This window comes from Syngnathus leptorhynchus, chromosome 14, assembly GCF_054491065.1.
Source record: "Syngnathus leptorhynchus isolate UIUO chromosome 14, UIUO_Slep, whole genome shotgun sequence".
In the NCBI taxonomy this organism is placed as follows: Eukaryota; Metazoa; Chordata; class Actinopteri; order Syngnathiformes; family Syngnathidae; genus Syngnathus; species Syngnathus leptorhynchus.
The window spans coordinates 6,395,149-6,408,014 of record NC_141208.1 but is presented as its reverse complement, the minus strand read 5'-3'; the positions used below and the strand labels follow the sequence as shown (position 1 = coordinate 6,408,014).

Below are 12,866 nucleotides of genomic sequence, written 5' to 3'. Positions count from 1 at the left end.
CGACCTTAAAGATATGTTGATAATCATGGAATAAACTGTATTTTATGTTTAAATAAAAAGCAGTAATATACTAAAATACATGAAAAAATGTTAATATGGAATACAATCTATTTTCATTCTAAATATTTCCTTGGGAAACTAGATAATGGGGTTGCATCTTGGATACTTAATTTACATAATATTTGGTACGGTGTTATATTCTTAATTTCAGTATGTATGTGCATTTTATTGCTCAATGTTTTCGAATTTATTTGTGCGTTTAAAATTTGTTTAGAATTTGTGCGCTTTGAACGGAAGTAGGACTGTCGGCTCTTCCACAGGAGGCTGTTCCGTCGTGTTTACCGCCTCCCTCCTCTCTCCCTCCCCAAGGGAGAACACTTGTTCCTCGGAAATCCTTATTAGAGTTCACCGTTGCTGTCACCGTCAAGCTGAGGAAACGCAACCGCATTGTCTGTCTCGAAATTAACATTATAAAACCTTCGCCCTCCCGTGTACCCACAGGTAAGACTGTGACGTTATTAGCGCGGACAACACATTGTCCTTTTTATTTTTTGGAGGCGGGGAGCAATTATTGCGCAGCATAAGCTAAACTAGCTAAGTTGACGTGCTTGCAAACTTTAATTTGATTACAAATGACATTGCTGGGGGGGGGGAAGTGTTTTTGAAGGGTAACTTTTAAGGAATTTAAATCGGGGCTAACAAGTCAACACGGTAGCATGCAGGTAGTCGAGTCACCTGTCGACAGCAGTCACACTGCACCTGTTTGTGTCCTCGCCCGAAACTGTTGATTTCAAGCGACACCCTGTTGACTTACTGTATTTTTCTTGTATATTTCTCGTATTTGTTTATTCACAACTTTTATGGTCGACAGTGTGATGGTGACTGAAGACGAGTTTTACTTGATTAATGTACTTAATGTAATGTCCGGTGCCAGTTTCATCTATATTGCGCGCGGATTGATACTTTAAAAACGAGATTGAGACAAAATAGTGCGTTAGGCTTTTTTTTTGGTGCTGCACCACAAGTGGCAATACAATATATATAGTGTAACTTATCTTGGTTTCATTTTATTATGATATTATGATATATTATTGATTATTTGACTTCCTTTGCCGTGCATATATGTCACTCATAGCTAAAAACATTGTCATTTTCATAATTCAAAAGAAAACTGTGCATCCTATGTGACTTATAGAACTGTAGTAGGCTGTGCGTAGGAGTGTATGTTGATTTGAGTTTAGCATATACTCTGTGTACCACAGCAGGCCACCTGGCAGACTTGCTGGTCTAGTTCCTTGTGTTGTGATGTGTGGGAATGACCCCATATTTCACGCTCCCTTCCACTCAGTCTATTGAGGTGTGGCCCTGCCTCTAGGAGGAAGGCTTGGAGGTCAATTTACAAGTTTTGACGTGAAGATTTTTGTTAGCCTAATTGAAAGTAAAAAATTGAGCGAAAAAGCTGCTTTGACCTGTTTTAGCAACTTTTGAGACATTCCTTCCAAATAAAAAATGTCAGGGCTCTTCATAGCCTCCTAATGCTATGAAGTCAGCATGATGTTCTACCCTCCTGAAAGCAGGCCATCTTCCATTTGGCTTCTACGTCACGTGAATGTCAGCCGGCGGTGGCTTGTTTTTGTTTTGTTTTTGCGTGCTGGTCCAGATGATATTAAGATGTCCCTGACGCACCTTCGGCAGGTATGAGCAGATGAAAGCTAACTGTCGCCGTCACATCTGGGCCGTGACGACGTTTTCCCCACAGTGCACTTGCAGTGTTTGTCGGGGAGCTGGTCCGACCTGAGCTCCTGGCAGGTTTCGCTGATTTTGCGCTGCCGTGTTGTTTGGATTCGAAGGCTCTCTTCTTGTCTCCCTTTTGCAGGCAGCTGCTGTGTCAACACACTATCGCCGCTCTTAATCATTCAACCCTTCTATTCTGTTGTCCCTATCGGTTTAAGCCACGGCTGGAGGCAGATGGCCGACCGGCTCTGAGATAACTTGTTAACCTCTGAGCCCGTTTTGATCCGCATTGCTAAGGAACACAGAGGAAATGAGAATGCTACAATGTCAAGTAGGCAGTTTACAGCTTGTCGAGTGTAACGGTGTAAATTTATTGGGCCCTCAAAATAACTCAACATGTACCCATTAATTGGGGGGAGGGGTCATGAAACCCACTTGTCTCGTGCAAAGAATGCATTTTAGAGGTCTCCAAACAAACTCAGTTGCGCTCTCTGGAAAGCTCAAGAAAAAAAAAAAAACTGCCCCCAACACTGATTGACTCATGAAAAGCCCCAAGGAAGACTCCTGTCGAAAATTCAATTATTTTTGTCTTTGTGCTCAGTGTACCTGATGGCATCTCGGGTTCCATCCTGGCTCCAGGCATGACAGTCATCCCCACCCGAGACAAAGCTCAGCCCGGTTCACCCTCGTACAAGGACGCTGCAAGAAACTTCAGGTGTGCCGGCAGCAACGACTCTGATCAACTGGTTTCTCCTCATACTTGACTCACATTTCACATCCCACACAAAAAACGGCTGAAGAAACAAACACCGCTTCATTTGGGCAAACGCTAAGCTAGGTTGGGTGCGATTAGCAAGAAGATATCTGTTGCCATTGAGCAATGTTTCCACTCTAACTGTTTTTCCACATCCACAAATAGATCCGAACCAGCACGGATGGATGAGGTGGAGGGCATCCGGGGGAAGGTTGTCGGCGAGGATGCCATTTCCCTGGCTGAGCCCATCAATGTGGAAGGTCAGCTCTTCTCTGGCACAAAGTGGCTTTTTTTGGTGTCTTTTGGCAGAAAGAAATTACACGCATACGTGTCAATGTTTCTCCTCCAGATGGCCATTACTTGCTGCTGCGAGGCGGGCTAGAGTGTGACAGTCAGAACCTGGAAGCAGAATCATGGAGCGCGGCAGCCAACCCAGACTACATGCAAACTCTGGACCGAGAAGCCATCAAAAGACAGGATGTCATCTATGGTGCGCGTTAGCTACTTTGTCAAACTAATCTGCTTGATATTGCGTTGGTGGAATATGAGCAGGGAAATTAGGCACTGCAATGCCATTTATTTGATTTTTTTTGCAATTTCCTAGAGCTGATGCAGACAGAGATGCACCATGTGCGCACGTTGAAGATCCTCCGCCACGTCTACATGCACGAGCTGCGCCAGTCCCTGCTGCTGAACGACGACAAAGTGAGCACGCTGTTCCCCGGCTTGGACGCCCTGCTCACGCTGCACCAGCACTTCCTCGATAGCCTTAAGTTGCGCCAAAGTCAGAGTCAAGAGCGGGGCAGTCCCAACGGCTACCAGATCACGCAGCTGGGAGACATACTCATCTCACAGGTAGGGCAGATGCTGGAGCGGGAGAACGGGTTGCGTTTTTGAAAAGTGTTTCATGATAGTCAAGGAATGTTTGTGCTTTTGAACACTGTTACTTTTTTTTTTTTTTTTTTTGTGCCTTAGTTTTCTGGCTCGGTGGGTAAAAAAATGAAGGAGTGGTACGGCGTTTTCTGCAGCCGTCACACCGAAGCTGTCAGCTTTTACAAGGAGCAGCTGCAAAGCAACAAGAAGTTTCAAAGCCTCATGAAGGTAAGCGAGACGCTAACTCTCGGCCCAGCGCTGAAACCTGAGAGGGAGCCGCGTTCATTTTCCGACCTATCTGCACTGGGAGCCATAGATGGATCAGTTTACTGCTGAAGATGATGGAAAATAATTGAGAGTTTTATGTCTGCTTAGAGTTTTTCACTTTAATTTCATGTGCGTGTCTTCCACCAGAAAATTGGTCAGCTGGTCTTGGTGAGAAGGTTGGGTATCCCTGAGTGTTTCCTCCTGGTGACCCAGCGCATCACAAAGTACCCCGTCCTGGTGGAGCGACTCATACAGAACACTGAAGGTATTCTCTTATTTGCACTTTCTTGTACATACTCTCCACAAACCCCGCCCCCCCCCTAATATACGGTATGCCTTTCAGTCGACACCGAAGAGCACGAGTCTCTGCTCCAAGGCTTGGCGGCCATCAAGGACACCATCTACAAAGTGAACGACAGCGTCAGGCACTACGAGCAGGCCTCGCGCCTCCGTGACATCTACGTTCGACTGGAGCCCAAGTCGGTGGGGCGGCTGAAAGACGGCCAGCTCATCCGCCGGGAGGATCTGATCCAGGGCAACCGGACTCTGCTGCACGAAGGCCCGGTCACCTGGAAGTCTTCTGGCAGACAGAAAGGTACATTCTTGACAAAGGGTGTGGACAGACAGATGGCTGACTCTTCTTTGATCTTCCTCAGAGATACATGCTGTGCTGCTATCAGATGTGCTCCTGCTCTTACAAGATAAAGATCAGAAGTTTGTTTTTGCTGCTGTAGTGAGTGACATGTCGGGGGGGGGGGGACATCTCTGGTTAATTAAAATAAAAAAATAACACACAGACCCTGGTGTTTTATCACGCAGGACAATAAATCGCCGGTGATCAGCCTTCAAAACCTGATTCTTAGGGAGGTGGCCCATGAGGATAAGGCCATGTTCCTCATCTGCGCGTGCACCTCCACGCCACTGGAGGTGTACGAAATGTACGAGCTGCACACCGGCTCCAAGGAGGAACGCGTTGCCTGGATGGGCTGTATACGAGACGCCATAAATCGGTGAGAAATCTTCCTGGATCTACGTGCTGCTTTGCTCTTGAAATGGCTTTGTTGATTTCAAAATGGCGACTATTATTGCGGTCCAGTTACGCGGAGGAGGACAAAGACTCCCAGGAACGGAAGAATAGACTGCAAGAATATCGAGGTAAGAGTCGAGACGTTTTGTGTGTTTCCGTAATTATTCATATTAATCATACAGGTTTCTTTTTTTTTTTTTTAATGTGCAGAGCGTTTAAAGGCGAGAGATGAGCACATCGAGCTGAGCCTGTCTGAGAAGTTGCACATTTTCAGCATCATGTATCAAGACATGACCGGCCAAGAGAGCCCCGCAAGAAGGCTATTGCTGCGAGGAGACCCCACTGATCTCCAGCAGGGCGAAACATTGCTCAAAGGAGCCCTCAATGAAGGTAAGAAAAAAAATTCACATTTCTATGTCTTTTGACTTGTTCTGATGCTGACCAAGGTTCCTCTTTGTTCTTTATTGGATGTCTTTCCACAGTGGAAAGTCTTCAAAACTTGCTCTTCAGCACAAGAAAATACCCCAATAACATCCAGGGGGGCTATCACATAATACAGTGGAGGTCACACGGGAGGGCCGAAGCGTCGGGGCCGGCTGATATGAACCCATCTGCAAGTAAGTTCGGTTGGACACACTGGAATGATGAATCCACCACGTATGTGTCGAATTTTCATAGTTTCCCAGATAAGCCTAATAATTGTAGCTTATTCCGCATTTGGCAAGTCACAATTTTTATGCAGTCAGGGGGGAAAAAAAACTGTCAATCTATAACCACTGCATTAAATTCAGGCATGGTCCCTTACGATAAGATGTTCCTTTATTGCGTTGATCAGATCACACGTCTTCCGATGGGGACGCGGTCGACAGACTCAGCAGCGGCAGCTTTGAAGCCGACGACGCTCAGTTTTACTCTGAGAGCCGGGAGCAGCCTGTGAGTGACGTGAACGTAAAGCTTAGGTTCGTTGTCTGGCACATCATTTGAAACCTTCTTTTCGCTGTCTCCTGAAGGCCAACAGCTACGCGTGGGCGTCAGCCGCCAGCGACTTCCAAGCTGAGGTGACACTTCATCCTCTGAGTCATACAATCGCTGGTGGAGCTTGGATTTTTTTCCCTCTGGGATTACCCATATTTTTTATTTTTATTAAATTAAATATATATGTACTGTATGATCCCTATGAAGGATGGGTGGAAATGTGGGGAGAAAAAAAATCCTGGAAAATTTGTAAAATAACCAAAAGTCACTTATGACTCTTAATTAGAGGTCTGATTTCCCATGACTATCATTTCATTTGCAGGTGCATGACCGTGTCATGCTGCTAGCCCAGAAGCTGTATACATTACAAGTAAGTTGTGAACCACCACCATGAAACAAATAGTTTGTGAACATGATTATTATTCAACCTTCGCCCACCCAGGCCATCGTGGCCCAGCAGGACAGTCAAATCGAGCTCCAGCACATCCTGCGGTCAGATGGAGGTAGAGCCTCGCGGCCCTCCAGTAGCACCTTGCTGGAGCAAGAGAAGCAGCGCAATCTGGAGAAGCACAAGGAGGACCTGGCCAACCTGCACAAGCTGCAGGCGCAACACCGTGAGGCCCAGCAACGCTGGGAGAAGGACAGAGAGCGCCAGAGTGTCTACATGGAGACACTGGAGGCCCAGCTGAAGCTGCGGGAGGATGAGTGCGTCCGGCGTGAGGAGAGGCTCCGTGAGGAGAAGGCGGAGTACGACAGGCAGTGGGAGAACTACCAGCAGGGTCTGGAGCGCCTCAGGGAGACCACCAAAGCCGTGGAGAGGGAAAAAGAAAGCCTGAATCAGGAGAAAGAACGTCTGGAGGACAAGTTCAAGAAGTACACGGAGGCTCTGAACGCGGGGAACGTCAACTATGACGACGCGGTGAGTTTGAACCTCATAGTAAGGTCATTGTGGCGTGTCTCTTCCAAAAGGAACATTTCAAAGTGGCTTCAAACGTTTGAACAGCAGTGCTACTCAAGTTCACGTGTGTGACATGTTTCCGCCCCAGTACATTAGCCTGTCCAGCTACCAGTCATTCAGGGGGAGCCTTGCCAACGGCCCCAACGGAGGCACCCCGCGTCCGCACGTCTTACTGGCCAGCGCCCGCGACAACAAGAAGGAGACGCCGCCTAAAGTCCCGCCGCGCAAGGAGAGCATGAGCGTCCCTCCGGCGGCCAAGCCCAAGCCCGAGCTGCCCGTGCACCTGGTCAGCACCACCAACCAGGTGCACAAGGTGGCCGGCGTGGTGCAGCAAATCCCCACCAAGCTAGCCACCAAAGCCAAGGACAAGGGCTTCCGTATAAAGGCGGCGCACCAGAGGGCCCACAGCGCGGGTAATCATCATCATCATCATCCGACGTCCTCCATGACACATCTGCTTTGCATTCATCGTGGACCACTACCAACCATCATCTATTCATATTTTCTGTTATCTATCGTATCATCTGTCTTCCTATCTGCATGTTTGACGTCTCTGTGCTCGCAGCCTCCATCGACGTGAGCCAGCTTGTGCCCATCAGAGTGACAGGGAAGGAAGGAGGCAGTATGAGGGCCGTCTCCCACTCGGGTAAAATAATACAAGATGAATGTTTTTAGGATTCCATCCTGTTTTTAATGATCGATCAGAAGCGGCTGGCCATGGCGAGACTTATCTCATTTCCATTTTACTTAGATGACACGTCTGGACAAAGCAGCAGTGTGAAAACGTCGCAGTCCTTCATGCATTTACGAAGTCATGTGGAGGCCCAGCCCCCAGTCCCACCCCCATTCCCCAAGGAAGTGCTGGAGAAGCCAAAGGAAAAGGTGATATTCATTTAATTCATGCTATTATGGACTAAGGAGTGGAAGGACTATGTCTACTTCAAGGTACTGGACTCAAATGTTTTTCTCAAAACATTTTTGCGTGAGATGGGGGGGGGGACCAGAAGCCATTTTGCACAGTGGAAAAAAAGATAATGTATTGATGTTCTTAGATTGCCAAACAGTTTTTTTGGACAAGTGTATTTTTTTATTGCAAATGAATGCTATGTTTTATGACCTTTTTAATTTAATGGTGTGTGGAAGCTACTGCAAAATAGAGTTCAGAACAAGCACAGCTTTTGAATAAAAAAAAATGCTGCAATATTGAAATATTTTTCCCTAGCTAAGAGTCTATGGAATAATTAAGACTTTTACTGTTTTATTGATATTTATTCTCTGAGGATGGATATATACATGTATATACAGAGATAGAGAGATAAAAACTAACTCAATAATTGTAGATGCTTTCTGTTTCTTTTTCAGTTTTTCAAAAACCATTTACTAAACGAAATGTATGTTAGGACAGTAAGAATAAAATCCACAACTCAGATATTGCCGCAAAAAATGTTCAGTGTTTATTTACTCAACTGCAAAAGTCAATATTCCGTTCCGTTGTCTTCAACAGAGACACTGAACACAACTAAAAGGAGTACATTGGTCTTAAAACCTATACAGCATAGTATAGCACATCATATATACAAGACAGAATATGTACATGAAAGAAACAAAACTTGTATGTGTAACATATGAGATGTGCAAATGGTTCATACCAACTAACTTAACTCTCGTAACTTGAATTTTTGACTCCTGTGGACATCAAAGGTTTCCTCCACTAATATAAAGTCTACAGCTTTTATTTGGAATACTAGGTAGGAAATTCACATCATAGCATGCAAAACAAAACCAAAAATAGATATAGCGTAAAGAAAAGGGAATTAAAAAAAAAAAGTTCAACTGAGTCAACTACAGCGATCGCACCAACTTGCTTGTCACGAGCTCACAGCTGATCAACCAAAAGCATGCATCTGCACGTTTCCTCATTTGATTTGATGTTAAAACTTCCAGTTTGGTTTTCTTTGTTTCAATTTTGAATACAGTTCAAATGTGGAGATCCATGCTTTTTTGTTGGACAGCAATGATTCATGTGAGCAAACATTTGGGCATGGTGGGACTGGATAGGAACATATTCCCTCTTTCTATCCATCATTCCCTTTCAAAATGAGGTATAAACAAATTGCAGCGCCTCTTCTCCGTTTTACCCTTTTAATGTCCATGTAATGCAACACACTGTGGAAAATAAACTTTTAGTTGAGCTTTTCCTCGTTTTCGGCGAGGGGCACGTCCTGAGGCGGACCGGGGTCTTGGCTCTGATTGGCTGAGTCAGCGCCTGCCGGCACTTCGGGTTGCGTCCCCGTTGTTTGTGTACACTTGATGGGCGCGAGAGCTATGGCAGGCTGTGAGGGATAAAAATGAAATGAGGGTGACTTTAATGAACCTCTCACACATTTTAAAAGTCAAGATTTCCAATTAATGTATTGCTTGACAGTATATTATTGCTGTCCCACAAAAAGCATGTGCCTCCAGTTTTAGGAAATTGATCCAACACTTCCTCAGCACCAGACTAGATAGAACCCTAGATAGAATCATAAACAAGCAGTTGGAATGTATAAAATTAAAACAAAAAGTTATCTTTATTCTATTTAAAGTATATTTTTGTTTCCTGGAGCCAAAAATAGATTGCTCTAGGTGCACACTCATATCAAACTGGTATTCACCACAAATCCGCTGCCGGTCCAGAACTGAGGCAGCTCTCTGCGCCATAGCGCCACCGCCAGGCTGGTGAGCAGAGTGCAAGGCACCAAGTAGAGCAAGGCAGGCTGGCCCATCTGCATCATGGCCAGCGCTACGAAGGTGATCAGCAGGCCCACGCCGTACGCTAAAAGTAGGAGAGACGGCTCCGTGGTAAACCCAAAACACGGCCCATTGATTCATAGTTACGTACCGATTGTACACGCCACAAAGTAGATCCTGGAAGACTGCATCAAAATGTCGAAGCGGTGGCAGTATACCACCAGCAGTCCTGAGGGGGGAGGGAGCAGGGTGGAATAATGCCAATAGCAGTTTATTATTTTTTTAATTTTGGGGGTCACTTTTGTAAAGAGTTGTGCTTAGCTGTATGTCTAAACTTAGGTTTAGTAGTTGTCATTCAATCACCTGGCACCAGGATGTCGCCAAATCCCAGCAGGGAGAAGGGCCGATCACATAGGGCGAGGGGTGAGGAGTTCAAGCGCGGCACCTTGAGCACCATCGGAAGCTGCGGACCACCCCGACAAAAATCAAGCTGGGAACCAACTTTTTTGGTCACATTACACCACTCACCTTTTCGTGCGTGGCTGAGTCGGAGGGGCCTGCCGCCACCTCCACCATGATACTCTCACCGCTCTGCAGAGAGAAGGCACCGCATGAAATGACCCAGAGTTCAGAACTTGGAATGAAGTGAAGTTACCTTGGTGAAGAAGGGCGTGATGAATACAAAAAAGACGTCGTAGACGAAGAGCACTGTCAGTAGTAAAGTGCAAGCCTGCCGCGGAGGAAATGAAGAAATATCGCCACTTCAGTTAATAGCTTTAAGGATATTTCCTATGTTCTCGTACCTTAAATGTGGGCAGTCTGACAGTCTTGAGCATGTAGAGACAGAAGGCGATGCCCAGGGTGTCCTGCAGCACCCACGCCCACCTTGGACCACACATCCCAAAATAAACCCCAGTAACCTTTTTTGTTCAACAAATAACAGTATCGTCACACTCACTGGTCCTCGTTGCGAAACACCATCCAGGTGACGCTGATGCTCACGCACAGTGCTGACAGCAGCAGGGCGCGTACTTGAGGACGCTTGTGCAAGTAGGGAAGGTTGTTCTCTGGAATTCTGTGTCGGGCAGAGGGAGTGGAAGAAAAAAAAAAAAAAAAAGAGAATCTCAGGTTCTTATTTGTGCTGGGGCCTCACAAAGCTTGATGGCTCAATGCATTTGGAGTAAGGCGTCAACTGTCTCACCTGCACTTGCAGAAAGGAATGCGGCGCACAAAAGGCCACAAGCAGCTATAGAGGCCCACGGATGACGCCAGGCAGAAAATGGCTATCACCCAAATTGCTGCAACCAAGGAGAAAGTTGTGTAAGTACAACTATTCACATGTACTTGAATTGTTCCGAGTGTGCTACGTGTGTTACCCAGGCTGTCGTAGAAGAAGTAGAGCAGCACCAGCATGCTGCAGCACATGGCCACAAACACGCCGATCATGATGGGCGTCACGTCCAGAGTCTCCTCGTCCTGCTTGTCCGCCCCGTCGTCACGCTTGTGCTTCATGTAGCGCCTGGGTGCAGAAGAAGGAATACAAGGTAGATACCATCAGGGAGCAGTCTACTTTAAGTGCTGTGTTGCTTTATTCATGTGGAAGACCCCCAGCCGACTTACTTCTTGCGGTCCTTGCTACCAGCCCAATGGCCACCGACTGCGACAGTTCCCACAGCCATGAGGAAGATGATAACCATGTTGTAGTCCAGCACCGGCTCTTTGGGGGCGTACATGGCCACCTGTCTGCCCTTGGCAAAGGTCTACCACGGAAACCATCAGTCAACTCAAATGTGACATTCGATAGCAAAGGGGAAATACATTTTAAAAAGGAAGAACCTTGCTTATCTCCAGCATGTCAGAGTAGCTGAGCAATGCAACGGGAATGTCAATTTCCTCGTACTGAGTCTTGTTTCCCGCTGGCGGCGTCTGAATTCAAACCAAAGCAAATTGCCAGTCGCCACCACATTCAATGGGAACCGTTCGATCGGAACGTTACGAGTTACCAGTCTGTCCTTGCTGACGATGAGCAGACCCTTGGCCCCGCTCATCTGTGCCAGGCGGACCTTCTCGTAGAAAGTGCAGTTACCCCTCATCACCATGGCGATGCGGTTGGGGAAGCCACCCTCTGGGACGTCGGTGGGTGAGCACAGGACCGACGAGGTGAGGTCGTAGATCTGGAGACGCGACTGCAAATACAAGGGAGGGACCAAATGGAGGTTTACCTATATATATATATATGGAAGCTGGGTACTAGTTGAGTACTCACCGCCTTGTTGAGGTCCTGAGGCAGACGCGCCCACTGTGAGTTAAAGAAGATGCAGTAGTCCTTCCCTTTGCTTTCATCACTGAAATGAGCCATGCCGTGCTCTGCTACCACCTGTATCCATGGACAGGGATCAACACAGTGGTGCTTTGAGATACAAATAGATGCGAGGGTTATCAAGGAACTAATCTGACTTGTATCTCAAGGTCCCGTTTTATATCCACTTTTGGCATTTTTCACCTAAAATGGCCGTTTACGTGGAAATGACTCGTGGAAAAATAACCTTGTACACTCACGGACCACATCATTTGGTACACTAATACACCGGAAGAGTCAAAACAACACCAAATAAAGACATTTCATCTTTGACAATAGCAGGTTGATGTTCCAAACATGACTGGATCTTACTAGCATTTATGCTAGGTAACAAAAGGTGGTGATGGCACACCTAGACACCCCACGCATGGTTGACGTGAATCATTTTAGTAAGATTTAAAACCAAAAGGTCTTGTGGAATGATTCATCTAATACACGTATGAATCTGATGTCGGTAAAATGTCACACTTCCACCGCGGTAGAGACTTTTAGCTCAAATGCTAGCAGTTAGCTCTACGCACTCTCATGCAAAATGACTCCAGTCCGGACGTGCAAAGCATTTAAAAAACCGTTTAACATTGTTACAATTGAGCTCCATGATACTACTAAGTTGCCTTTTAGTGACATATTTGACCAAGCTAGTAAATGGGAAAAGTGAGTCAGCTGTTCTGTTTTGTTTTGATCTACGCGGTGACGTGGTTAGCAAGATGTTCGTTGCCGGGGCACAACTGGAAAAGGCCAAGAGGATTTTGGTTAGAAAAAAAAATGTCGATTTAAGCGTCGCCCACCCACCTGGTGGATGACAAAAAGAGCGGCCCAGGTTAGCGATCCGAGGCCGGGGACCGTCATTGTGAGTCCGGGCTCCTATGTTGCTGCTCTGAGCCCCATCCAACAGAAAAGCAGCCCACCGCTAACTGGCATGAAGACACGCCCATTCAATGACGCCATACCCGGAAATGCTCAATGGTACGTACATAAAGAATTTAAAAAAGAAGAAACAACTCCTACCGGAAGAGTACGTACATAAAGAATTTAAAAAAGAATAAACAATTCCTACCGGAAGAACGTAGGTTTTTTATTTATTTTATTTTTCAAATAAATTACAATATGCAGCACTAAAACCATTTAAAGTTTATAGAGCACGTCCAATGTGCATGCGTGTATATTATCAGTAGCCTCCAAATGTCAT

The 12,866-nt window shown here is 46.2% G+C and overlaps 2 protein-coding genes across 4 annotated transcripts; one reads left to right on the top strand and one right to left on the bottom strand.

The window, feature by feature from the left end:
• Positions 1-292: 292 nt before the first annotated feature.
• On the top strand, positions 293-12,480 carry arhgef18a (rho/rac guanine nucleotide exchange factor (GEF) 18a). Of its 3 annotated transcripts, XR_015068210.1 has the most exons (22): positions 293-501; positions 2,336-2,449; positions 2,654-2,748; positions 2,838-2,978; positions 3,093-3,343; positions 3,464-3,589; positions 3,776-3,893; positions 3,972-4,223; positions 4,285-4,361; positions 4,448-4,638; positions 4,725-4,783; positions 4,866-5,045; positions 5,138-5,272; positions 5,491-5,588; positions 5,666-5,713; positions 5,953-6,000; positions 6,073-6,549; positions 6,677-7,001; positions 7,154-7,234; positions 7,340-7,470; positions 10,532-10,638; positions 10,699-12,478. XR_015068210.1 is itself a non-coding variant. In XM_085930175.1 (20 exons), exons 2-20 carry the CDS (start codon positions 2,376-2,378, stop codon positions 7,483-7,485), a joined length of 2,922 nt encoding a protein of 973 aa, XP_085786301.1. In that variant the 5' UTR covers positions 294-501; positions 2,336-2,375; the 3' UTR covers positions 7,486-10,624. The 3 variants fall into 3 exon arrangements, 1 of the variants encoding a protein (XP_085786301.1); XR_015068211.1 differs by lacking the exon at positions 293-501 and having other exon boundaries at positions 2,422-2,572; positions 10,699-12,480; XM_085930175.1 differs by lacking the exon at positions 10,699-12,478 and having other exon boundaries at positions 294-501; positions 7,340-10,624.
• On the bottom strand, positions 8,020-12,633 carry sppl2b (signal peptide peptidase like 2B). Its single transcript, XM_085930176.1, has 15 exons — positions 12,470-12,633; positions 11,585-11,695; positions 11,322-11,504; positions 11,155-11,244; positions 10,939-11,078; positions 10,695-10,837; positions 10,520-10,616; positions 10,277-10,393; positions 10,122-10,203; positions 9,974-10,048; positions 9,847-9,909; positions 9,682-9,781; positions 9,470-9,547; positions 9,243-9,403; positions 8,020-8,921 (listed from the first exon to the last, which is right to left on the bottom strand). Exons 1-15 carry the CDS (start codon positions 12,524-12,526, stop codon positions 8,772-8,774), a joined length of 1,647 nt encoding a protein of 548 aa, XP_085786302.1. The 5' UTR covers positions 12,527-12,633; the 3' UTR covers positions 8,020-8,771.
• Between the last annotated feature and the right edge of the window lie 233 nt (positions 12,634-12,866).

What these genes read in the sequence shown, in the direction of transcription:
- arhgef18a (XM_085930175.1), top strand. Translation starts at nt 2,376, where the DNA reads ATGACAGTCATCCCCACCCGAGACAAAGCTCAGCCCGGTTCACCCTCG. An exon ending in GTCTTCTGGCAGACAGAAAG is followed by an intron (nt 4,224 to 4,284) that starts GTACATTCTTGA and finishes GATCTTCCTCAG; the next exon opens with AGATACATGCTGTGCTGCTA. An exon ending in ATACGAGACGCCATAAATCG is followed by an intron (nt 4,639 to 4,724) that starts GTGAGAAATCTT and finishes ATTGCGGTCCAG; the next exon opens with TTACGCGGAGGAGGACAAAG.
- sppl2b (XM_085930176.1), bottom strand. Translation starts at nt 12,526, where the DNA reads ATGACGGTCCCCGGCCTCGGATCGCTAACCTGGGCCGCTCTTTTTGTC. An exon ending in ACATGCTGGAGATAAGCAAG is followed by an intron (nt 11,079 to 11,154) that starts GTTCTTCCTTTT and finishes TTTCCGTGGTAG; the next exon opens with ACCTTTGCCAAGGGCAGACA. An exon ending in GGTAGCAAGGACCGCAAGAA is followed by an intron (nt 10,838 to 10,938) that starts GTAAGTCGGCTG and finishes TTCTGCACCCAG; the next exon opens with GCGCTACATGAAGCACAAGC.